This window comes from Brienomyrus brachyistius, chromosome 4, assembly GCF_023856365.1.
Source record: "Brienomyrus brachyistius isolate T26 chromosome 4, BBRACH_0.4, whole genome shotgun sequence".
Classification (NCBI taxonomy): domain Eukaryota; kingdom Metazoa; phylum Chordata; class Actinopteri; order Osteoglossiformes; family Mormyridae; genus Brienomyrus; species Brienomyrus brachyistius.
This window is the reverse complement of record NC_064536.1, coordinates 26612311-26638437: the sequence shown is the minus strand read 5'-3', so window position 1 is coordinate 26638437 and position 26127 is coordinate 26612311. Positions and strand designations below refer to the sequence as shown.

The 26127-nt window shown below is 45.3% G+C and overlaps 1 protein-coding gene and 1 long non-coding RNA gene across 8 annotated transcripts; one reads left to right on the top strand and one right to left on the bottom strand.

The window, feature by feature from the left end:
* Positions 1–879: 879 nt before the first annotated feature.
* LOC125740102 (uncharacterized) lies at positions 880–9201 on the bottom strand. Of its 3 annotated transcripts, XR_007397445.1 has the most exons (3): positions 8808–9197; positions 7294–7710; positions 880–6805 (listed from the first exon to the last, which is right to left on the bottom strand). It is a non-coding gene; the product is annotated as an uncharacterized LOC125740102 (long non-coding RNA). The 3 variants fall into 3 exon arrangements; XR_007397444.1 differs by having other exon boundaries at positions 880–7710; positions 9165–9201; XR_007397443.1 differs by having other exon boundaries at positions 880–7710.
* Positions 8657–24435, top strand: LOC125740097 (TNFAIP3-interacting protein 1-like). 5 transcript variants are annotated; one of them, XM_049010849.1, is made up of 12 exons: positions 8657–8850; positions 15884–15942; positions 16270–16360; positions 17362–17445; positions 18003–18080; positions 18375–18449; positions 18722–18808; positions 19302–19430; positions 21875–21952; positions 22986–23111; positions 23801–23870; positions 24286–24435. In XM_049010849.1, exons 2-11 carry the CDS (start codon positions 15917–15919, stop codon positions 23858–23860), a joined length of 834 nt encoding a protein of 277 aa, XP_048866806.1. In that variant the 5' UTR covers positions 8657–8850; positions 15884–15916; the 3' UTR covers positions 23861–23870; positions 24286–24435. The 5 variants fall into 5 exon arrangements, with proteins under 5 accessions (XP_048866806.1, XP_048866805.1, XP_048866802.1 ...); XM_049010848.1 differs by lacking the exon at positions 8657–8850 and adding an exon at positions 12297–13213; XM_049010845.1 differs by lacking the exon at positions 8657–8850 and adding an exon at positions 13236–13841.
* Positions 24436–26127: the final 1692 nt, after the last annotated feature.

Here is a 26127-nt window from a genome sequence, read left to right as displayed (position 1 = left end):
ATTGTTACTGGGTTTGATTGGATATCGTTGACTAACTGAGTTCCTGCAGGTCTGTCTGTAAACACTTGTACTAGGGGTTCGCAAATGATCGCTGGTCTGCATCAGAGTTTGTTCAAAGTCAGAAGTCTAATTTTCAATACCAAAACAGCATTTCATGAACTTTAATGAATTAACAATAAACCTTGATGTAGACATCTAAATACTTTTTATATTCTTATAAATGTACCCTGAATCAGGTCATTGACACTATATACATATACATAATATGTAAATATACTGTCTGATACTGCAGTCTTCTTCAAGCAGTATAAAGACTCTATTAGTGCAGATAAAATACTCTTGTTTGTTGTATCCCTTGCTTTTCTGTGATGCCTGCGATTGATCTTATTGGTGTCATTTCAGCAGAGGGGTCTAAATACCCAGCTTCATGTACTACTGGATCAGATCTGTGTTTATCAGGGCTCGAGATCAGCCTCAGGGGTTCAGACTCGACCTGGGGTGTATTTCCTGAAGCCTTCTTGACACTAAGACATTCAAAAGTTCTACCTTAAGTTGTATCTAATCCTTCGCCGTAGTTCCTAAAATATTCTTAGTTAAGTATACTTTCTGTATGACATACTTTCGTAAGGCTGATCTGAGCTGCTTTCAGCTGTCTCTTATTGCTGATTTCAGCTCATACTGTTAGTCACCCCCATTATTCGGACCACACGTCTTAATAGCCCTGAATGTAAGTAGGAGTATTTTAAAGTGGATACGTTCTTTAATAGGGAGCCAGTGATGGCTGTGAAGTATTACCAGAAGTGGCAATAGAAAACATTACTGAAAATGAGCTTTAACATATAAATGACTTTGGACAATCATGGTTCCCAAAACTCTATATTGTTTTAAATCTCTTTATTCCAAAAAATGAGGAAGAATTGAATCGTCACGCACATCCTTCTATGTCAACATTAAAACCATGATATGTGACTTTTTAATGACTGATGAACTTTCTATGACTTATTTATCACTTTTTATGACAGAATATATTTGAAAACAAGGGCCCCCATTATGTATGAAATATCACAGTGGTTGCATCACTTCCTGTGTGATGTATATAGTGACCCTTCCCTCTTTACTGTGACTGCTGTATGTGAGCATAGAGAAGACAGAGAAACAGTAAAGTTATGGAGAGTCAGTAAGTAAGTATCAGTCTCCACAGATCTGAGGTCAGTGAGACACACATAAGGCTCCTCTGATGCTCCTCTTCATCCTTTTCTTCACTGATGGGCCTTTCAGCAGATTTTGGATGGATGGATGGATGGATGGATGATCCCTGCTGTCAGGTCAAATACTCTAAATAATCATGAGCTGCTGTGTGTACAAATTCATACACCCTGATGGCATGGATTTCTGCCTCCAACTTTGTGTCAGTGATATCGGCAGGAATTAATTACATGCTGACAGCAGTGTGACAGTATTAGATTACACACAATGTTTAGACCAGGAAAGTTAATCTGGAAGAAAACATTGGGGTGTGTGTAGTTAAAGTAATAGGAAATCCATCAAAGAGGGGTTCCTAAGAGGACTCTAAGGACCACCAGCACTGAACCCCCCCCCAGCTTCATGGGACAGGAAGTCAGCCCAGACCAGGTCCCACCCCCAGCCAATAGGCTGCCTGGACGCTGAAAGGTGGTCCAGCTAGACTGCACAGAGTGATCTGGGTGTAAGGGGGGGGAGCATGGTCACCCCCCCAGGAAGTAGAAATGGAGGACAGCTCATTTAATTATCAGTGGTGCTATCCTTTGTCTCTTTGACAGGCAGTTTCCTTCTGCGCTGGGCACTCCTCTTTCTCCTCCTCTTCCTCCCCTGCCTCTTCCTCCCCTGCTCCCAGACATCGTACCCCCACCTCCCACCATGGCACACACCCCATGGCAGTGTTTCTGGCCTCCTCAGCAAATGCTGGGCAGCCCTTAAAGTGCTACACATGACACAGCCAGCCATTGCTGTAAATAGTCATGTGGGCCGTGGTCTGTCAGGTGGTAAAACGTGGCACAGAATAGAACTCGTATCAGCCAATCAGATAGAGGAAAGCAGATTCTTCATTAGACTCCAGGACTCCTGAGTCACAGACAGAGACAGAGAAACAGTGAAGTTATGGAGAATCAGGAAGTGAGTGTCAGTCCCCACAGATCTGAGATCAGTGAGACACACATCAGGCTCCTCAGACACTCCTCTTCATCCTATATTTCTGCGTTCTGGTTTTACATTTGACATGTCCCCTTTTCTCCCTTATGCTCTATGTGTGGCTAGTGTCAGCTGAGACAAAATGGTGTGATTTTACTGCTGGGAGAAAAGTGGGCGGTCCAGGTTTAATGTGTTACATCACACCCTGAGAGGGTCACTGATTGGTGCTCTTTGACAGGGAGACATGACCTAAAACAACATACTATTTATTTTTAGTTTGAAATAGTTTTTATTTTTAATAATCACCCACTCCAGAAAAATACTTTCAGTCCTCTTCTTTCATATTTCTGAGAGTTCATAAGTTGGAAATTCGTAAGTAGAGGTGTATGTGTATACTAATAAATAAACCATTATTAAACATTAAGCAGCAGGTGGCAGTAAAGAGCCTGTGACGAAAAGGCCGATAGTAGTTCCAGTTACCTGCCGACAATCCAAGACTGCAGATCAGCCAAACGGGGTTAATAGGCTTGTATATTTAATTTAAAAAATAGATCATATTTCATAAGACTCGTGGTTTGTTTTGGCTCCTCCTTCTGCTTCTCTCTGATTGGTTCCCCTCTTTCTACAGGAGCTCCAGTGCAGCTGAATGGCGATGATGGTGCAGATCAGATAAAACACACCAGTCCCAGCTTTCAGTACAGCATCCAGAAGCTCAGGGGCTCACCCTGGATGGGATGCAATCTCAGGTAAATTATATTTAAGAAGAAAAACGAAATACCTCTCCTGGAGCTGGCACCTTATCGTGGTGGAGGGGTTTGCTTGTTCCAATGATCCCAGGAGCTAAGTTTCCTGGGGCCTTATGCCCCTGGTAGGGTCACCCAAGGCAAACAGGTCCTGGTTGAGTAACCAGATGAAGTGCGGCTCAAAAGACCCCTAATAAAGAAAAGGATATTGGATCCATGGTTTCCCTTGCCCGGATATGGGTCACCGGGGGCCCCCCCTGGAGCCAGGCCTGGGGGTGGGCAGTGGCCAAAGGCGGGGACCTTGGCGCAATCCTCGGCTGCAGAAGCTGGCTCTAGGGACATGGAATGTCACCTCTCTGATGGGGAAGGAGCCTGAGCTGGTGCATGAGGTTGTGAAGTTCCGGCTAGGTATAGACGGGCTCACCTCGACGCACGGCTTGGGCTCTGGACCGTTTTCCACTCTGGAGTTGCTCATGGGGAGAGGCGCTGAGTGGGGGTGGGCATACTTATTGCCCCCTGGCTGGGCACCTGTACATTGGGGTTTACTGCAGTGGACGAGAGGGTAGCCTCCTTTCCCCTTCTGGTGGGGGGACGGGTCCTGACTGTTGTTTGCGCTTATGCGCCAAACAGCAGTTCGGAATACCCACCCTTTTTGGAGTCCTTGGAAGGGGTGTTGGAGAGCGCTCCTCCTGGGGACTCTCTTGTTCTGCTGGGGGACTTCAATGCTCACGTGGGCAATGACAGTGAGACCTGGAGGGGCGTGATTGAGAGGAACGGCCCCCCTGATCTGAACCTGAGTGGTGTTTTGTTATTGGATTTCTGTGCTCGTCATGGATTGTCCATAATGAACACCATGTTCAAGCATAAGGGTGTCCATATGTGCACTTGGCACCAGGACACCCTAGGCCGCAGTTCGATGATCGACTTTGTAGTCGTGTCGTCAGACTTGCAGCCGCATGTATTGGACACTCGGGTGAGGAGAGGGGCGGAGCTGTCAACTGATCACCACCTGGTGGTGGGTTGGCTCCGCTGGTGGGGGAGGATGCCGGTCAGACCTGGCAGGCCCAAGCGTATAGCAGAAATTCTTCCATATTCCGGGGGAGACGGGAGACATTGTGGAGGCAGCTGACTGGAGCTATGGCCGTAAGGTGGTCAGTGCCTGTCGCGGCGGCAATCCCCCAACCCGCTGGTGGACACCGGTGGTGAGGGATGCCGTCAAGCTGAAGAAGGAGTCCTATCAGCACAATGACTAGTAACATTTTCCGGGGTGGGGCTGGATGGTAGTCAGCCTTCCCCATAAACATGATGTTGAAGTATAAATCACACTGTCCCATTTAAGCTATAAACGTTCACATGATGCCCTGAACACACGCCACACTATTCGGCCACAAGAGAGCCGGCACAGCACGTCAATTGCAAGGCATCTATAACAGCCCCCTGCACAGCTCCAGCCTGGGAACTATAGCTGCCGTTATGATGATCAGCAGCAGAAATGACCAGTGAGTTGGATTTCTGCAAACACGTGGTTAAAAAATTGTGGATTCAAGAGCTGAAATACCATGTACAGCCATGCAACACACCGTATTAATGCTATGAACCTTGTTATGACTGCATGTCTTTGGACTGTGGGAGGAAACCCACACAGCGCGTGGAGAACATGCAAACTCCACACAGACAGAGCAGAAGCCAGATTCAAACCTCTAAACACGGAGGTGTGAAGCAACAGCAACACCTACTGGGTCAACGTTCCACCTGCAGGGAAACTGTAATTCCAATAAATACCCAAATTAGACAACAGATGATAAATGAGGGATTGTGTATGTGTGTGTGTGTGTGTATTTGCATAGATCACATTTGGGGACCAAAATGTCCCCAAAGTGCGGTAAAACCTGAAATGCAATGCAATCAAAAAAGTAAAAGTGCCAAAAGTCTTGTATTTTCGTTGGTTGCTTATGGATAATGTTAGGGCTGGGTAGGGCTTAAGGGTGTTGTGACTGGGATTAGAGTATTTCGCACAGAAATGAATGGACGGTCCCCATTTAGATACTTAGTTGGTAGGTAGAACAACTTGTGTGTGTCTATATATATATATGTATATTATATACATTATACCCTCTGCACCAGTATTTCACATGTGACTCATGAATATCACTGAACTGTGGGAGGAAGTGAGAGACTTCAGAGAAAACTGATATAGATACAGGGAGACCATGCAAACTGCCCATAGAGAGCTGGGCCGGATATCAAAACCAGAAGCCTGGGGGTGTGAGGCCCCCACGCTGCCCCCAGTCTCTACCAGCTAGAAGTTAACTAGCTCTGCAACACTGCTGCAGAGTGAAAGACAAACAGGTTTAGTCTCAAACCCTGAGGCAGATCTTGAGCCCTGATAAACAGAGACCTGCTGCAGTAGCACATGAAGCTGGGTGTTTAGACCCCACTGACTGTACACACAGAAATGACTGACGGCATCCCGGCTGTCTGCTCACATAACCACCTGTGCTGCTGAAATGACCCCAGGAAGATCAATCGCAGGACTCACAGAAAAGCAAACGGTACAAAAGACAAGGACAGTTTATCTGCATTTTATCTGTCTTTCTACTGCTTGAACACTAAATGTGGGAGATGACAGTATCACACAGTATAGTTGAGCTAGAGGCATCTGCATGTCCCAGAATGCCTCGCGAGCACGCGTATTTAGCCCCTGTTTGTATTTGTTAGTGTAAATACTTGCTGTGCTGAGCATCCAGTTGTGTGCCTTTAACTGTGGTTGTACTCGGGTTCAGCCTGATCCTCGCGTACCATAGCCATTGTGAAATTAACCGCCGTGTGTGCCTTACCATCCTTAATATAACTTCCCCATGTTTCCCTGCCATTCATGGTCTCGCTGTGTTGTTGCGTGTGCGTGGTTATTTTAAGGGTTGTGAGTAAAGAGCAATTTCCTGTGAATCTGTGTTAATTTGGCACTGTGATGCCTTGGTCTGCACGGCTCCACGGTATATTTAACTATTATTCTTATAGTATCAATAACCTGATTCATGGTATATTTGTAAGAATGTAAAACGTATTTCAAATACCTATGACAAAGATGTTTTTACTCAAGACCACCATCATTTCACAATTGATATCATAACCTCCAAACTGTATCTGACAGTGTGTGGAGGAGCAGGAGAGAGATCTCTACTCAGTACCACTGTAATGAGTGACACTCACCTGTGAGCTCAGCAATGAGAAGAGCATCAGAGGATCAGAGGATCCATACATCTGTGTGTCACTGAGCCCAGATCTGTGGGAACTGACACTCACTTCCTCATGTGCTAATATGTAGACGCTGAAGCGAGAGGGAAGTAACAAAACCACTGGCTTCTCACTGCCCTGGCAGCACATCCTGGCCGTGGTTTCCACATGGAGCATAAAGCATGTTTCAGTGAAGATTCATATTGAAAGACAAAACTAAGCATAAATCCCTGACAATCACTTCCCCACATGCTAATATGCAAAAGCTTATCCTGGTCTGGGTTACAGGGGGACCTGGAGCCTGTCCCAGGCAGCACAGGGCAGAGGGACAGGGTGCACCGTGGACAGCCCGTCAGGCCGTCACAGGGCAGAGGGACAGGGTGTATCACTTTCTTATGTTAGCCATGGTTGTATGAATATGTGCCTTTGTTAGCTCTGCTGCTCATCACTATGCCAGAGGCTCTGTATCTAACCAACGTGTGGCTAGCTAAAACCTCCAAAGACTGCCACTGTTTATTATTATTGAAGGAACAGCTGAGTTCTCATGTATAGCTCCGGGCATATTTCGCCTGGGTCTCCATCGCTGTCTCCTTGGCTGGTTTTTGGGTCTTTAGGCATGAGTATACAAAACATCGTGGTGGCATTTTTCTATGACTGTGCTTCTGCAAAATATAATTGACAAACTTTATCAAAAGGGGGTGGGGAAGTAAGTGGACCCCATAGATGACGGAATAATGGTAAGACTAATATGGATGGGACGTCTCCTCTGAGAAGAGATATGAAAAGCGTATAAAAAGCAGTGTAATTCACCATGGGACACACTTGCGCAAGTGTCCCACATTGGATGTGACCGCTGTTGTATATAATAAAGGACTAACTTTTGGATTCTACTCAAGCAACTTCTGACTCCTGATTTGACATAGGATTAACCACATTTTCACCAGACGAAAACATGTGAAGGGGCCGTAAGTATATTACAGATTTATGTTCTTTAGGATAAATTCAAACACTCCTGGTATGTCGGTCGCTTTCCCACACTTACGTCATAGCTTCATGGCGAATGACAAACCTGAATGGAATTTGACAGTGAAAGGCTCAGCAATGAGTGCACTTGTTACCATTCTCTGCATTACGACTGACGGTGACTCACCAGCATACTTGTGACAGGTAGCATGGTTCGCATACCGGGACTTCCTTCATCTGGACTGACAGGATTCTATGATCTCCTCTCAGCCTAGCTGCCATGTGCACCTGGAGGAGGGGTGCTTTCTGTACAGGGACGGATTATGGACCGGGCCAGCGGGGCCGCTGCCCAGGGGCCCTTGGGGTACAGGGGGCCCGTGGGGCCCCTAGCCCAAAACAATTTGCAACACTTATCAACAATGTATTTTCGTTTGTCTATTTTAGAGGGCCTACATTCTTTGATCCTCTGCCTACAAGGGCCCCTGACCCTATAGGGAGGGCGTTTGGCTGCCAAGGGCCCTTGAATTGTGGTGGTGGTGCTGGTGGTGGGCCCTCGCGAACGTTTTGCCCAGGGGCCCACACAACCCATAATCCGTCCCTGCTTCTGTAGCCCATGTGAAGAAAAAAGAAAGACATGTAATTGAATTGGGTGTCATGGCATGCGCGAAAACTCTCCCGTTACCTAATTCAAACTTGTCCAGAAGGTCTGTTAAGACGGTGGTATCTGACACCACAGCAGTTTCAGAAGGTTTTTGTCCCAGGACACACGATGATCACGGAGTACGGAATGCAGATAAAATTTTCTGAGCAACGCAGTTAACTCTATTTATAAACCAGAAAAGAATATTACTTGCGTTTGCTCTATATATAATTGCTCCTCTCTAAATATAAAAGTTTCTTTCTATTTCTGTCCGTCATAGCGACGTTTAATCTGCTGAATGCTAACACACCTTCTGTTGTTAAGCATTTATGGATATGAAACACCCTGACTGAATTCCATCATTGTTTAGCTCCCATAGTCTTTCCCACGTCAGTGATTCACTGAAACATAATGCGGACCAGCCTGAATTCTCAGTGTTATGCAGTGGCTTTTTTTGCGAGTGAATTTCCAAAATGTTACAGATATATTTATCACATTCATTTATATTTATCACATGACAGGACTACCCTGGTACGGTGATGTGTCTATTTCACGTGCCTGTAACACAGTAGCATTTTTCAGGTACCTTTCGCCGTAATGAGCATCCGATTCTCTAACACCAATACTATAAATAAAAGCTGAAGTTACTCATACAGAGGTCATACTGTTTGACTGTGGGAAACCGAGTCGATGAAGGACCGAAGGAATATCATATGGGGAAGCGGCTCAGTAATGAATTTATTTATGATGCTGTTTTGACTGAAATATCTGTTTTCCCAAGGCCGCCACAACCCCCCTCCGCCAGCTTTTACTGTCGAGCAGCTGCCTCCCCGCCCCTCACAGAAATTCTCCGAGCCGCCCCGCCGCAGGTCATTCGGCTGCCCTCGTTCATTTCCGCCTATAGCGAGCGTTTGCCCTGATACCTTGCCTAGTATGTGCGGAATGTTGGCGTTAATCCGAGCTAGACCAGACTGATGTGTTTAGCTCAGATGCTTTAACAACCATACTGTTAGTTTGACAAGCAGAGCTAAGCCCGAGATGCATTAAGATGATTACATTACCTTTAGTAAGGCCGTGCCATTAAACGCGTGCTGCTACGGAAACGTGAGTAATCTGCATTGAGTCGTTATTATACTGTACGTTTCGGTGCATACTGCTTAAATTCAGGATTCCGCAATTTATGGAGCTGGTACCGTTATGATATTTATATAATCGTGTGCTACACGAGCTACAAAAACACGCTGCTGGTTTTTATTTAACTCCTTTCAGTTTCATTTTCAAGCGTATCTCGTGTTTCCGCATGAATTCGTCTATATTTAGAATTCGCTCTTGTTAAAGTGCCACCTACCAGTTAAATTTATTTTTATTGCTAAGGATCACATTTTACCTTTGAATTTAAGTGTAGCATTCTGTCTTACCAGGTCTGGTAAAGCGTGTCTAACTTCCGCCTTTCATGTATTAAACTTTACATAACGGCTGGGGGTGATCCAGACCTGCACGGAGAGCGTGAGATTGATAATACTATAGTGACGGGCGGAATGACTTTTTTGGGGATCACAGTTCGTTTGATTTAGTTCTCCTAAAAGATACAAAGGTACAGTACGTGCATTCCAAATGAAAAACCACTACACAGGATAATGGAGTCTAATAAGGCACACCACCCTGACCGTCATTCCCGATATTAGAGTGGCACAGACATAAGGCCAACTCAGACAAACACAAACAAATGAATATAGTTTCCCCCTGCCTATCGCGGAAGATGCGTTCCAGACCCATCAGCGATAGGTGAAAATCCGCGATATAGAAAGACAATATATATATAAACATTTTTTTATAGTTTAACCCTTAAAATACCCCTCCCACACGGTTTAAACACATGTAAACTTATTAAAACAACACATATGCTATGTGGATGTCGAGCTAAGGATATGAGTAACATAATAATAATATGTATACGTATGTGATTCTGGGGGTGGCATGGTGGTGCAGTGGTTAGCACTGTCGCCTCACACCTCTGGGACCCAGGTTCAAGTCTCTGCCTGGGTCACATGTGTGCGGAGTTTGCATGTTCTCCCCATGTCGTCGTGGGGTTTCCTCTGGGTACTCCGGTTTCCCCCCCACAGTCTAAAAACATGCTGAGGCTGATTGGAGTTGCTAAATTGTGCATGTGTGAGTGAATGGTGTGTGAGTGTGCCCTGCGATGGGCTGGCCCCCCATCCTGGGTTGTTCCCTGCCTCGAGCCCATTTTATCGCGGGATAGGCTCCGGACCCCCCGCGACCCAATAGGATAAGCGGTTTGGAAAATGGATGGATGGATGGATGGATGGATGTGATTCCATTTTAACGATGGCTTTATTCTGAGGAGTTGTCACCCTCTTTCCTGTTTGACTAAAGGAAAGTGATGCGGTGGCTCTTATATTCTTTTCATCCTTCTTGATGTATCGTACCATCGATTCATTCAAGCCGTAATGGCGAGCGACGTCCGCGTGACGCTTTCCTTCCCGAAGCATATCCAGGAGTTTTACCTTCTCCTGAATGGTCAAGGTCTTCCTCTGGTGCTTAGGCTCACTACTACCAGAAGGCTTAGAAGATGCAGGACGACTGGGAGCCATCGTAGGGCTTAAAACAAAACGAAAACAATCGGACCACAAGCAAGGGATACGCAGGGAACTGGGACACGTCGGGGAGTAATCCGTGATGAAGTGAGGGCTCGATAGTTGAACCGTGATATAGCGGGGGATCACTTTATATTTAAAAGCACTTCCTGCCACTGACGAACAAGAAACCCCCCAGGCAATCTAGAACATTGCCTAGAACAATCAGGTAAAATGTAAACAAACATCTTCTTGCTACCTGGCCTACCGTGCCAGCCTTCTCACCCCTCCCTGTACATAAGGGCAACACAGACTCTCATGGGAGTTTTACTCACACAAAAAGGTCTGAAGGCAGAAAGAAAAATGATTGGTTCAGAGATATAGCCAATCAGATTATAGAGGAAATGGGTCCAAAAGTAGTGCCTGTATTTCGCTTTCATTAACTAACTTATGTTATCACTGACACCTCAAACCACACACTCTAGATCTCTAATTCCATGTCAACAGCTAAATTAATGGCACTCTCTAACAGTACCGACTTAGAGATGCTTTCATCTTATATACAGTTTACAATGCATGCATGTACGTCTGCCACTCTGTATGTCTGCCATCCTGTAGATGGAATAGTGACATGTATGGCACATTTAGCTTAGTGGAATAACTGCCAAGATTCAGACCATGTGTGTAAATTTGTTTATATCAAATTTCCGTATTTTTATCATCATATCATCTATACATGTTATCCACACCAAACTGACCAACCGTGTCTTTATGGACCTTGCTTTGGGTACTGGGGCACGTTCATGCTGGAACAGAAAAGGGCTTTCCCCAAACTCTTCCCACATATTGGGAGCATAAAATTGTCCAAAATGTCTTGATATACATTTTGGATAATTCTATGCTTCCAATTTCCAACGCTCTGAATGAAGAGTGACCAAGGAACTGTCTTGTGCCCCCACCCACTGAAGAATGAAAACAACGAATCTGTGAAGGGAAGTACATATACAGCGTTTGGCAGACACCCTTAGACAGGGCAACTTACATAAGTGCTTAGAAGCCTCATCGGTGAATACATTCTGATACTGGTTCAGTAGAACTCGGCTAAGAATACTATGATTCTAAAAACTCTGTTGGTATTTTTTTTTCTTTAAATAAGCGTATAATCCTGGAAGTGCTAATCCAAGTACTTCTGAAAGAGGTACGTTCTTAGTTGTAGGTTGAAGGCACCCAATGACTCAGCTGTTTGGAGATCTATAGGGGAAGTTCATTCCCTCATATAGGTGCCAAAACAGAGAAGAGTCTAGATGCATGTCTCCTTTGCACCTTGAGAGACGGTAGTGCGGTGCGGGGTGAGAAATTCTTTTAGGTAGGAGGGTGCTGGTCCATTTTTGACTTTGTAGACAAGCATTGGTGTTTTGAATCTGAAGCGTGAAGCTACAGGAAGTCAGTGGAGGGAACAAACGTAAATAAATGTAAGTATATAGATTCTATAAGGGAGTTTGTGAAAAGTTATGCTATTGGATCTCAGCCCCAGTCAGGCCGGGTGGTGAATAGTGGTGAATTAAACCAGTCAGGAATGGCAAACAGGAGCCTTCATCCAATCAAGGGGATAGGAGGAGAGGTAATGCAGGTCTTTCCATCCAGCAGCTGTTGGATATTGTTCAATAAACAATATCATGCAGTTGACCATATGCATGCACACACACACCAAGGACTGATAAAGTGCAATGATTTTCCATATAGGAGGCTGCGAAATGTTCTAATATTGTCATTCCTGCTGCAATTTGCTTTAATAATTTAGTTTTCTGCTACAAGGATCTACCACTTTGTAAATATATAGTTACACACACACACATATGTATATATATATATATATATATATATATATATATAATGTAATTTTATTATTACTCTTGTACTGTTCTTTCTGCTGCTGTTACAATGCAAATTTCCCATCTGTGGGATTAATAAAGGTTATCTGACCGTATTATGTCACATCCTCTGCGTGTTTGCAATCTGTGCCTGTGTCTGGAAGGTGGTGGCTGGAGTCCTGTGGTCGTCAGCCAATTACAGATCGGCTCTTGAGCGAGGGCCTAACCCCAGCTTCTCCTAGTCACATTACCATGGTAAATAGGCCATCCTGTGGCAGCTCACGGGCTCAATGTGGTCTGAGTCATCCTTTGGATGACAGGAACTAAAACAAAGGAAGAGGATGTGACCCTTCAAACAAATTCTACGAAAACCATTAACAATAAGGTATGGGATGGGGTGTTCAAAACAGGAAGGTCTGCATAACGGGGGGGGGATCCTGCAACCTGGTGTATAAGTAATCAAATCACATGGATGCTGAAAAAATTTTGCTTATGCAAAATGCAGGGACATTACTGTAAACAGATTCCCACAGGTCCATGACCCTCACCTAGACTAGTGGTCTGAAGATGTATAGATTGATGGATGGATGGACTTCCAGAAGGCAGTACTTAATCCAAGCATTGCTGCCACACACATGCTGTACTCCCTCCCAAACAAATTACACAAATTGTTTTTTTTTTTTTGATAACATTTACAGTGCCAAGAGTTCTACAACATGACTGAATATTTACCAAAACAGTCCAGGTTAGGTTATTTATGTTATTTATGTATGTTGTCTGAGGTGCAACTTTATGGATTTGCGTGTATCTTATGACCGCGGTCGTTGTGGGATTTTGGACAGCAGAGGAAGCTGTGGGTGATCGGTGGAGCGTGAGGTCTCCTTATCTGCTGGGAATATTGGGGGAGGTAATCAACACCCTGAGCTTTACCATGTGAAACGGCGAGAAACAAAAGCGAAAGAAAAGCCGACGGAGAGAACGAAAGAGATTTCGACATCGACGGTAAGGAAAGTAGCTGACTGCGGTTCGCATCTCCTAGTTATGGGAACATGGAGATTCCTCCTTGCTCTGAAGAGGTGTGTGCGCGCGCGCGTGTGTCTCAAGTCCACTTTTCTGTTTACTTGATCCGTTTGAATTAAAACAGATATAATTCTGGCTTTTGTTAATAAAGTTTTATGTGTTTGAATTACAGTATTTGTAGGCTATTCTTCATCGTTGCATTTTAAAGATGCGTAAAAAGGCACCCCCACTTCCTAGTATATGATTATATAATTATTGTTACGTAACAGTTTTTGCCAATGTGTAGGTTTTTATAACAGTGCCGACCTAGCTTCGTCTTTATAATGTCATTTGACATTAAATCATAATCTCCCCCCATTCGACACACACTTTTGCCATTATGATTACCCCACCCCCATCATGCTTAAGAACAGAAAGGTCACTTTTCCCCCAACCCCACCTCCTTGATGATCTTCATGGCGCAAAACCTGACCGAAGCTCCTACGGTGTGAGCAGCACTAGAAGGTCCACGCGGCGGTTGTGGGGCGAGGCTCGCATTTAGCGCCGAATGACTGTACCGGCGGGGCTCGCTTCCAGAAACTTCCCCCTCCATTTCAATTTCGTGACTCAGGTATCAGCAATGACTCAGCTTCACGCAAGGACCCGAGAAAGAAAATAAATGCTGATATTACTCAGGATACGAAGGACAATTATTAACGTTTTATATAGGCTACATACAGACGTATGATATTTAAAGCTTTGGTGAGAGTAATGACATTAAGTCAGCACGAGTAATCCCCTCCTTCGGTGTTAGGGAATACTATGGTATTGAATGGTCTATCGCGGACTTACACAACGGTGACACACACCGAAATTTATACTAAATAAGTTATAATGGCGTACAGTTTAGTTTCGGAAACCGTTGACTTTTAAGCGGCACGACCCTGTCGTTACAGTAAAGACACGGTATTACTGGCACACGGAGCCTGAGGTGAGAAAACTCCCGTGCCGTAAACCGCTCGTCCCTGGGCCTGCCCACGCATGCGCATCCGCTCCACCAGCGCACGAGCCTGAAAGGGTATCCTCCTCCTCCTCCTCCTTTTTTGTCGTATTTTCAGTTGAACGATTGCGTGGGCGGGTCTTCCCCGGCGGCAGACTGGGGTTTCCCTTTTAGCGTGGCTCATTTAAATACGCGGCACATGCACAGAGATAGCACACGGACAATCACCTTTACTGGAGTACAGGACCAACATTTTATTTTATTTTGAGGAACACGATGGACTCTCTTGAGCACGGGATGGTAAGTGTGTATCGTTTTATGTTTATAAGCATTCAGAAACAGCTTTATCAGCTTTACTTTCATTCAAACCACTTGACATGATAAGAACAGTTTCTCAGTAAAAAAAAATCTTACGAATAGAGTGAGCACTAATCCATGCCAGGGGAGATACTATGAGTTAGGACATGGTTCGTAAACTACTATTTCAATGAAAAGGACATGGATTTCGCTGTATCACTGAGTTCTTGCTGTGTGCTGATTGGTCAGTCTCCTATAATCATCCCTGTGTCAGATAAATTAATGTGAAACCGCTGGATTAGACTTTAAATCAAGGAAACAAACCAGTAAGAGTACAAGAAGATTAACTAATTAGCCTACTCTTGAGAGGTGCACAATAATAAAGTTGATGAAATATGAACAAAAACAATAAATACTATTATTAGAAATTAGAATACATATATATTTTTTTGCTTGTAAGACGACACTGGAGAAACCTACATTTCTGTTTAAACTAATCTATAATTGACTGTAACATTAATCTGGCCTCTTGTTTTTTTGTAAGTTGCTTTGGAGAAAACAAGAGGAAGGGAAGGGTTGCAATTTGTGTGTACTCTGGGATTTGAGCCCACATTACTAGCACAACACTCTACATGTTGAGCAACAGGAGCTATGTAAGCCAACACATGCTACAATGGCATGTATTTACAGGTGCCTGTCTGTGCGAATTTGGCTGGGTGGGTGTTTCCCATAAAGGGCGATAAATACAATGGGCCATGTTTCGTAAATGAAGCCCATGTGCAAAGAAATGAGCCATTTCTTGTTCGCTGGAGAGACCTGGGGTATTTCTTAGGGGAGACTTGAGTGGGTGTGCTGTTTACCTCCCACCTAAAGGGGGACCTCTTTTTGTGGTGGAAAATAAGAAGAGAGAGCAAAAGAAACCATGAGTCATGGTTTCCGTTTGTGCTTTCGGCGGTGGACGCCAAGGGTGCCCCTGAAGGTTGGCGACGCCTCTTTGGGGCTGTCTGCTAGCGCTCATCGTCACACATGCGTAGTGTGACGGTCACTATAGGCCTTCGATGGCCACCGTGCCTTGGGGAAGGGCACTGGGTCAGGCAGGAGCAGCACAAGTCGCCCAGAACCCACATCTGAGCTCTGAGTCAAACTCTGAGCATCTGCCTTATCGGTCCTCATCCTCTGCTGACGTGTGCGCCGCCTGCGTCTCTCAGCGATCTCACTTCCAGTCACCGTGGTCTTTCACGGGGTCCTCGTACGAGCATTTACCCAGATCAGACGTCCGGCTATAATAGTCCGCGATAATGTCAGCTTTAGAGCAGCACTGGCATGATGAAGAGGCCCTTGGCCCAGTGCTAACATTCCGGCGTTCCTACTTTCAGCACGGGGATATTGACTGGAAGGATGCGGAGGAGATGCTGAGAGAGAAAGACTCTGGGAGGTGAGTCTTCCTTCACGGTGGGTTCTTCCTCGGTCTGATCCATTTGGATTGTCTACGGAGTACATTGATGATGGGTTAAACTGATGTACTTTCCCAATACATGCTACCTTTGTTACAGAAATAGTTATTTTTGAGGAAACTTTGATGACAGCATTCGCCTAATAATAATAATAATAATAATAATAATAATAATAATAATAATAGTGGCCAGTGTTGTTATTTTAATAATAAAATTACTAGTGCAGCAAACTATTTACTTTCATCAGTTTTCCAAGCCGCATGTACCAGTATTTGGCATTTGCTGACCTCTTTCGATACTTTTCTTAGATGTTACGCGGTAGAATTGGACTGGAAGCTGTTGGAGAGAATCGGGCGTACAGATACGCAGTCGTCCCGCCAAGATCACAGACCCCCAGAGGTGAGAGTAACTTCCAGTAACTAGAAGCGCATTAACGGGAGTACTTGATATCCCGTGGGATGTTAAGTGGCCTGTAAGCAGAGTAGCGATTTGGGATTTTATTGCATTGCGTAAGAAGCGCTCTCGCTCTTCCCAGGAGCGCAGTTCCCAGCGAACCCTAAACGGAAACCGCATTCGCGACTTCGTCATCGTTTACACAGACATGCGGCGCAAACTGGGTCAGCGACGCAACCTCGGCCTCACTTCACGCTGTGCACCTCGAGATAATCTATACGCGGCATTTTTGCGTATTGAGTCAGTGGATCCCTGTTGTAACTCATTAAATCCCGTCGCCTGGGTAGCGAATACATTGTTATAAATATCGGCTGAACGCCAGTTGTAGGTGCTCAGCTGTCTGAATTGTATTTTCGTATCATTTAAAAATTTAAAAAATTTAATTAGATGCTTGCAAATACGGGCATTTAAGGTTTATTCGGTAGTCTATTATATAAAACGAACACCTGACGTTGTTCAGTAAAATAGACAGTAGCTTACGGTGATAAATAGCATTTAAAAATGCAAATATAATTACAATGCTAGGTCAGCTATTTTATTTCTCCGCACTATTATGGTGCCAATTTATTGCAATGCCTGGGAATTTTTATGTATTATCACAACTTGAAGGAAGTCTGGCAAAAAAGAGTATGGACTTTTTTTTTCAAAGGACGGTAATCGCTTTCCATAACCTTCCTGTACAAAGTGTCATATACTGGCAGGAAGTATCCGAAATTGCCTGTGAGCGACACTCTCTTGTTAAAGTCGTGTGAATTTTTATGCAGCCCATTGCCGAGCAGAACTTCCGTAACGCAAAGTTTCTGTAATACGTGATTTCCAGCGGACAGAGTGTACTGATCGCATTTCGACATACGGGGCAAACCCACATCATGCTACCTCTCGGCTATAAGTACCGGGAGAGTGGAGTCGCGTGTCGTATTATACACTCTGTCTCTTGCCTACATAAGACCGGGACTGCGATGGAAGAAATGAAGGAGCCTGGGAGGGCAGCAGGCAGGATGTCAGCTAAATCCCCCGGAATCAACGGCGTGGTAAGAGCTCACGTACACCCACTCCGATCCAGCAATCAGAGCTAATACCGTGCAAAGGCACAGACAAGCCCCCCGTAAATTAGCGTTTTTATTAACGGGGTTGTAGGATTTAGCAGGCTGCCCTTCTGGTCCGTCATACCGGGCATTTTCCGAGTGGGCCGATTGTAGGGGGTCTGGCAACATTTAACGTGGGGTTCTAAAAGGATTAAATCGCGTGATGAAAGTCTACTGGAAATGTTCCAGGGACCACTGGAAATTGTAAGTCTATAGATATAAAGGGTTGGTTTGCTCCTCTGCAACAATTTGATAATTAGTTTAACAGTTAAAAAAGTGTTCATATTAGTCCGTAAATAATTTAAGTGCCTTAGAAAAATCTAATTGTTAACTGCTGGTAAATTACACCATATGTTGGCCTGTGACTAGGACAGTGAATTTATATGTACATAACTCCATATATAGGGTTCTAGGTTAAAGTGAATGTCACACAGCATTACAGATACACTCTGGGATATATCTGACCAGGTATCTGTTAATGCTGACTAACTTAAAATTTGTAGGACATCAAAGGAAGTGTGACCCCAAGGCCTGATGATCTACTTCCACGGATTGTCATTTTGGAAAAGCAAAGACAAGAGGTAAGTTTACCCACCCCAAGTGGGTCAAAATGCGGTCAACTACATAAGTAAATGCAGCCAAAATGAACTACTTCCTTTGTTTTTTTCCTTTGTCGTTGTTTGTTTGAATAGAGTTAGGTGCTATAATGCATATTGCGATAAGCTCCTACAGCATCAGACTGTTTACACAACATGTCCTGCAATGAGGTTTTACTCATCTGAGGAATTTCCCCCTGGGATCAATAAAGTTAATCTTATCTAATCCTAATGTCTTTGGGTTTAACTGCTCTTGTTCTTTGCTTGTCTTTTTCAAAGCTTCTGGACATCAACAAGAAGTGGGACGAATACTGCCAATACTTGAAACGACATTATAAGCAAAAGGTTTTTTTGGTACTTACTCTCTATGTTAAAAGTACGGCATTTAATGGCACTGCCTCACATGTAACGGGGGGGGGGGGGTGGGCAGTGGAGGAGAGAGACTGTGTGACTGTGTAAGGGGCGGCCGTGCTGTGTGAGGGATCGTCATGGTAATGCATTAATCAGAGGCTCTGAATATTACCAGGTGATTTAGTTCATAGATATCACCCAAAGACTGGAAACTCCGGAGCAGTTTTCCGCCACCTCGTGAGATGAGACTGACCACGATGTGTTTCCTTATTCAGATAGACAAGCTGTGGGGCAGACTGGCAGCCTGGGAACACGAGCACAGGGAGGGGAGAGCGGGAACCCCCCCCCTGGACAAGCCACAGGTGAAAATTCACACACCGTCTGGTTATCGGTCCTCGTAAAAAGTCCAGACCCATAGGCTACTGAACATCCCACGGGATATTTGCACATGTAAATTTAAAGGGTTGTCAGCCTTGATATGTTGTAAGCCAGGTATTAAAAATAACTCGAGCCAGTCAATCCAAGTGGCATATATTTATTTAAAAGTCTTTATCTAATGAACATCAGTGTTTGAAAGTGGAGAAAAATGTACATGTGCCAGTGAGGGTTCATGCTAACAATGTTAAATATATCTCATATTTTCAGAACATTAAGCATTTATATAGGCAGCTTGTATTCGTGTATCTAATGTCATTAAAATGACATCATTGGCTTATTTTTATGACGACAGTTGAATTTCAATATCTGTATTTCCAGGACAAGACTTACCAGAAACAATCGGGCGCTGTTTAAAAATCCGATTGGTCGCTTTCTTTTTTTAATTTTTTTTATTTTTTATTTTTTGTATGATTGTAGAACCGAAACTTCGACCAGAGCGCAGAATTACGGGAAGCGGAGAAGCATGTGCAGTGTCTTACAGCGCAGATCGCGAAGTTGACCACAAGGGGGCAGCAACAGACCAGTGAAATCCAGCGATTGAATCGGGTAATTTTATACTTGCTCAAGCACAGCATTAACCGAGTGCCTGTGTGAAAATCTTTAATACGAAAGCAGCAGAATTATTTGATTTACTAATTTACATGATTTTAATTACGGGGGCGGCATGGTGGTGCAGTGGTTAGCACTGTCGCCTCACACCTCTGGGACCCGGGTTCGAGTCTCCGCCTGGGTCACATGTGTGCGGAGTTTGCATGTTCTCCCCGTGTCGTCGTGGGGTTTCCTCCGGGTACTCCGGTTTCCCCCCACAGTCCAAAAACATGCTGAGGCTAATTGGAGTTGCTGAATTGCCCGTAGGTGTGCATGTGTGAGTGAATGGTGTGTGAGTGTGCCCTGCGATGGGCTGGCCCCCCATCCTGGGTTGTTCCCTGCCTCGTGCCCATTGATTCCGGGATAGGCTCCGGACCCCCCGCGACCCAATAGGATAAGCGGTTTGGAAAATGGATGGATGGATGGATGATTTTAATTACCAATTTTATCTCAATACACTGCTTGCCGTGGGCTTGCTGATACATTCCATTGTATTACCACTCTCCTCCACACGGGACCCAGTACAATTTTCCCGGGTTAAGTTGCGGCTGGTACCTTGGTCGCTGATATGTGCATTACCAATCTTAACCACAGGGTGGTACTCGCTGATATATATTTAATGAGAGTGAAATTGAATTCAGTACCCAGAATTGAAAACTTGCCCTATAAATGATCATAGTTATTTAAAATTATACTTTTTATTTTAAAAATACCACTTTCCTTAGGATTTATGTATTGCGCTTAAGCTTGTTTGTCTTTCTTGCATAGTTATTCCTGTATACTGAGCTGTGTAATGCTTGTGTGGGAAGCTTTTTTTATATTGTTTTAAATCACATCGGAAGTGTGTACAGAGATTATTTTTATTGACTGCTTTCACGGAATCTACAAAGCAAATACCCTTATAAAGTGATTCCATAGCATAGCATTGTATTATGTCAAATATACACCAGAGGCGTAAAGCACAAATTCCCCCTGATGTGGAGATAGGATTCTGATTGGTGTTTGAGATTGTGGGAGTGTGTGTATGTTGTGCGCACAGGTCAGCCTGTAAATGTGCCTGCTTTTGTGTATATTTGCACTCGTGCTTGTGTGTGATGCTGACATGATCACGCTGTTCCTGCTGCTTTAAACACTGCAGTACTTGTTCACATGTGTTATCATTTACATTTGCATTCATTTATTTAGCAGATGCTTTCAACCAAAGCAACATAGAATTGATCAGGATCAGTCAGTGTCTGGAGCCGATGGGGGTTAAGGGCCCCGCTTATCACATGTGTCTCGGTGTGTGAGTCTGTGGTTATGAAGTTGCTTGCGTGATGGTGCACCGCTTCATTGCGATGTCCCGTGCGGCTCCACTTGAAGCGAAGATTTATGGATGGGGGAACCCAACTGAGGCCTGACTTCCCTGGCAAAGCGGTGGTGTTGGATCTGGATGAGAGCCGGTCCGGTCCTGTAGAAACCCGAGTCCGCTTCTCTGGCCCTGGTGGGCGTTTGCCGGCTCCGGCACCACAGAGCCCTGGGGATTCTGGGTGGAATACGGAGCGGGAAATGATCCGATATCACAGGACACGACGTGTGAAAAAGGAGTTTCACTTCTTTTGACAGCACAGTGTAAATCGCACTGTTTCCACATTGAAATGGACCTTCGCTCCAGTTTTTTCCTTGGCGGTAGACACGAGTCCCGTTGTTGACCCAGTACGGTTTTTTTCTGGCTGTGAGCGGGTGTTAATATACTGCTTTCCGTAGCTGGCTTTGTGTCACACGCAACACTTGAAGCAGGACTCCGCAAAGTCCTGGAAGACTTCAGCTTCTCTAGAGCTGAGAGCTTGTCCTGCTTTTCTGTTGTAAAACACATTAGCTGTTGAAACAGTATTTAATAGAAGGCTCCCTTGTGATTACTAACTACTGACAACCCAATACAAGATGAAATGCTAGGCAGTATGGGATTGTTATGGATTTGGGTAGATTTGGCCCGTGACATTTATTAGAAGTGCAGATTTGGACAAACACGCGTGTCTGGGAGGAGAAAGAAATTGGACCTCTCCTTTAGATGTAGGCTTGGAGAGGGTTTGTGTGTCTTGGTTTGGATTCAGGGTGCAGTGAGGAGGTGGTGTTCCTGGCGAAGGGGAACTGGCAATGTGTGACAGCCCAGCGACCACCCAGTAAAGGGTCTCCCTTCCCAGGGTGTGCCAGGATACATGGTAGAGGGAATTTGTGTGTGTGCCTCTGTGTAAATAAGTAAATGTATATCTGTGTGTCCCCATGATCTGTAATCTGTGCCTCTGTGAACTGGTCACCTCCACTGCTGATTCAACTGAATCAGCACCATGTTTTCTCTAGAGTGGGGAGAGGTGCTGCATAGTCCCACAGTTTCCCATAATCCCCCCCTGTTTGCCCTGCAGGTCCTGAAGGAAAGTCAGGAGGTGTTGGCTGTACGGGAGGAGGAAGTCAGGGTGGACCTGGAAGTTCTCAGGTTGCAGGTATGAGTATGTCCACCTCCAGAGTGTGACATTGCTCACCTGTAAACACTTGGCAAAACTCTGCATTAATGACGAGAAGGGAATCTCAGTCAATCAGAGAATCTGTCATCAGGAAGCACCGTCAGGGAGAGAGTCGGTCATCAGGAAGCACCGTCAGGGTGAGAGTCGGTCATCAGGAAGCACCGTCAGGGAGAGAGTCGGTCATCAGGAAGCACCGTCAGGGAGAGAGTCGGTCATCAGGAAGCACCGTCAGGGAGAGAGTCGGTCATCAGGAAGCACCGTCAGGGAGAGAGTCGGTCATCAGGAAGCACTGTTAGGGAGAGAGTCGGTCAAGAGGAAACGCCGCCAGGGAGAGAGTCGTTCAAGAGGAAACGCCGCCAGGGAGAGAGTCGGTCAAGAGGAAACGCCGCCAGGGAGAGAGTCGGTCAAGAGGAAACGCCGCCAGGGAGAGAGTCGGTCAAGAGGAAACGCCGCCAGGGAGAGAGTCGGTCAAGAGGAAACGCCGCCAGGGAGAGAGTCGGTCAAGAGGAAACGCCGCCAGGGAGAGAGTCGGTCAAGAGGAAACGCCGCCAGGGAGAGAGTCGGTCAAGAGGAAACGCCGCCAGGGAGAGAGTCGGTCAAGAGGAAACGGCATCAGGGAGAGTCGTTCATCAGGAAGCACCATCAGGGAGAGTCCCTCAACATGAAACCTGATCAGGGAGAGAGTCAGTTAAGAGGAAACACCATTAGGGAAAGGGTCAGCAAACAGGAATTATGGAAATGGAAAGAGTACCTCAACAGTCAGGCAGAGTCGGTTGATAGCAAGCACAGTTAGGGAGTCAAGATTCCTTTATTTGTGATGTACATAGTTATACAAGTACAACATGTAGTGAAATGTACACAGGTGCTGCATAGTCCCACAGTTCCCTACAGTGTACTCAGGCAGGGAGAGACTCGGATTAATCTTTTCTTTCACATATTCTCCATTTCATTTGGTCCCAGCAGTTCTGTTTTACTCTGCAAAAATAATGTCTCCCTCCCCCACCCCCTGCAGGCAAACACATACAAGGCTGACTTCGACCTGGAGAGAAGGGACAGGGAGAGGTTAAAGGAGAGGAACATCAAGCTGGAGAGGAGGGTGGCTGAACTCTTCAGGCAGTTGCAGACATTCAGCTCTCAGGTGAGAGACTCGGCTCCTTCCTGTCTCCTTAATGAAATATCAGCAGCAAATCTCCAGCCTCATCGTCATCTACTGCACCTGACTCGGGGCTGCATTAGCAGTGTTTTAGTGTTACTAAAACATTTACTGAACATTGAGTTTTGTAAGATATGTCCTTCACTGGGCATGCTCAGAAATTTTTTTGATTGTTATTATTGTCCAAATTAGTTTGTCATAAAGTCCAGCAGCTCCTCCCCACCATTATCCCAGAATGTAAGATCTTCACCAGCTGTTATGACATCACAGGGCATGTGTCTGAGGTCACCAGCTGTTATGACATCATGGGGCAGTCCTTGTAGGATTTAGCCAGGCAGCAAAGGGCGTGAGGAGTAACAGGGGGGCTACTACCTTGCTTGACCAGTAGTCAGTGTTAACATTCACGGCTATACTGATTATAACAGTTATTAAATCAAACCACTAAAAGTGATATTACAACAGTATATGTAATGCTAGCAGAGTCTACGTAGGATTTTTCCCCAGCATCTGTGTTGGGCTTGCAGTTGGCAAAATCACCACAAGGGGGCAAGGATGTCACTCTCTCTGTCCACCATGGTCATGCTATACTGTAGTACATCAGTCACCTTATGGCACCTGTCATATCACCTGTGCTGCTTCTGTATCACTGACTTGTGTTCATCTGTCCATCGCAGTCCAATGGTCAGCAACAAGCCACGCCCATCCCGACTGGCTGTTCCTCTAACCCCACCTAGAGCACCAGGGGTAAGTCTCAGCCCAGATACACATTCTCCCTTTCCTCAGCACTCGTTGTACCTCAAGTTTCTTCAGCATTTACACCTCAAAAGCCTTCTGGGGTCTCGCCTTGTTTACCGAGGGCTCCAGTGGCTGCTTTTAGACTCATTGTATAATGAAATGAAATCCGACTAAGACGTGACACTCTTGTGTTCATCTGGATCCAGTTGTGGCTTTCGGTGTCTTTTTTTTTTTTTAATCCTGCCATTCCGAAGGGAAAGGCTGCAGAATGCGGAGCTAATTTTAGAAACAACAAAGCAATAGTGTTACAAGGCCTGGGATGTTTATCTCTCTGAGGGGAAGGCGCGCAGTGGCGCCCAAGTACCCCCGGGGGCAGCGTTTTTTACTATGTCACTTTACCTAAAGTTCCCCTTTGTGTTTACAGATGCTTCAGGAACCTAGAGCTCTGTGAGGACGTGCCGGTACTCCTGGAGTGTTTGTGTATCTTGTAGCAAAAATTTAAACACAGTAATATTTATTCTGTGATATGTATGTACAGGGATTATCAAATAAAATATTTAAGTATTTCAAAGTATTTGTGCTTGTCTTATGGTCTGATTTAAAGGGAACATATAAGTTACAGCTAGCTACACGATCTCAGATGGGGCACGGTGGTACCTTTCGCCCCCCCCCCGGAACCTCGACGTCGTAACATGTTCCTTCCCATAATGCTTTGTGCGGAATGTTCATGGTGCTGGTATTGATTTAGAGTAAAGTATCTTCAAAAGCAGAAATGGGCAGGGGAGTAGAGTGGCACGTACATGGGCTCCGCTTGGTGAGGCTTTCCTTTGGATGCTGCTCCTCTCCGGGGGGCACCTTGTGCTTTGAAGTATTCCCAGCTCTCCGACTGTCTCCGTGACCTCTGACCCCCGCCCCGGTACAGGAGTCTGCGGATCACCTGACACTAGCCGTCTGGTTTTTCTTGCCGCACACTCCCCCCCCCCCCCCCCCCCACACACACTCACACACACGCACACCTCCTACATCAGCTCATCCTTGTGATCTTACAGTGGCGTGTACAGAGTTTTCCTCCCTTCAGAGGACAATGCTGCGCTCAGGTCCCAGAAGACAGCTCACTCTTATCTTTGACTAAGTTAACGAACATGAACTGCTCCGGATAAAACACCCTGCAGTATGAGGTCCATCCATCCATCCATCCATCCTGAAAATGCTCCTCCTGGTGTGTATAAAGGCCCTTCTCAATCAAATTGAATAATAAAGGTGGTCAGGTGAACAGCATAATCTAGGGATGGTTTGCCTTGTTTATTCGCATTAAGGAGCATAGTGCTGGACTTTTTCTTGAATGTTCCAGAACTACTGCTACTGTACTACTGCTACTGTACTGCTACTACTACTAATGCTACTTTTTTTGGTTTCTCTGGGTTGTGGTCCGTAAGTGGGGGGAATGAGGGGTATTGACTGTGCTGGCGTCGTCATGGAGATGGCTACGCCCAGCGAAGTTAACCATTAGCTAGACAGGGCATCGGTCAGGGAATGTCTTTTTGACGCTTTTGTGTGGGTAAGTATCTTTAGTTCCAAAGAGAAGCTTTACAATTTGAGGAGAAACATCTGACCAATGAGGTGCAGGCAAGAGATGCACCCTTTCACCCTTTGTATCTCCTGTGGGGGATGTGGTAAACTCTCATACGCACACGCACGCCCAAAAAAGGGCAAATTTACTATTTCTTATCAGTTATGATCAGAGTTAGTGGAGAGTCCCCATAAAGACAGGAATATCAAGGAGTATGTGCGTGGGTGCCCTTCTGTGAGGGCGATTATTGGCAGACTGCATATCCTGTACAGCAAAAGGATCTTTCTGGATTTCTGTGAAAAGCAGGTTTAAACTGACTTCCCTGTAATGTGGACAATTGCCACAACTTTCTGTCAGGATCAAAGAAAGGCACCTATTTATTAAGAGGCTTTTGGTTTTAAGGTTGAATACCCCACCTCAGTGGAACTGCTCAGTTTGTAGGTTTGTGGGAAGATGCAGGTTTTCCTGCATCTATCTAAACAGGTATATCGCTTATTTCCTTCGTAACTTTGGCAGTCAGTTTAAACGTCTGTGGGAGTCAAGGTCGTCTCGAGTCCGTGTGGTCTTGTGAGCGTTTCCTCGGGTACGAGCCTGCACTCGAATGTCCGCGCGCTAATCCTCGTGCTTATGGATGTGTGCGTCGCTATGAATGTGTGCGCGTGCCCAGGTGCCTGCTCCGGACCGTGCACGCATTTT

What these genes read in the sequence shown, in the direction of transcription:
- LOC125740097 (XM_049010845.1), top strand. Translation starts at nt 13,779, where the DNA reads ATGACTGTACCGGCGGGGCTCGCTTCCAGAAACTTCCCCCTCCATTTC. An exon ending in ATTTCAATTTCGTGACTCAG is followed by an intron (nt 13,842 to 15,883) that starts GTATCAGCAATG and finishes TCCTACTTTCAG; the next exon opens with CACGGGGATATTGACTGGAA. An exon ending in ATAAGCAAAAGGTTTTTTTG is followed by an intron (nt 18,450 to 18,721) that starts GTACTTACTCTC and finishes TTCCTTATTCAG; the next exon opens with ATAGACAAGCTGTGGGGCAG.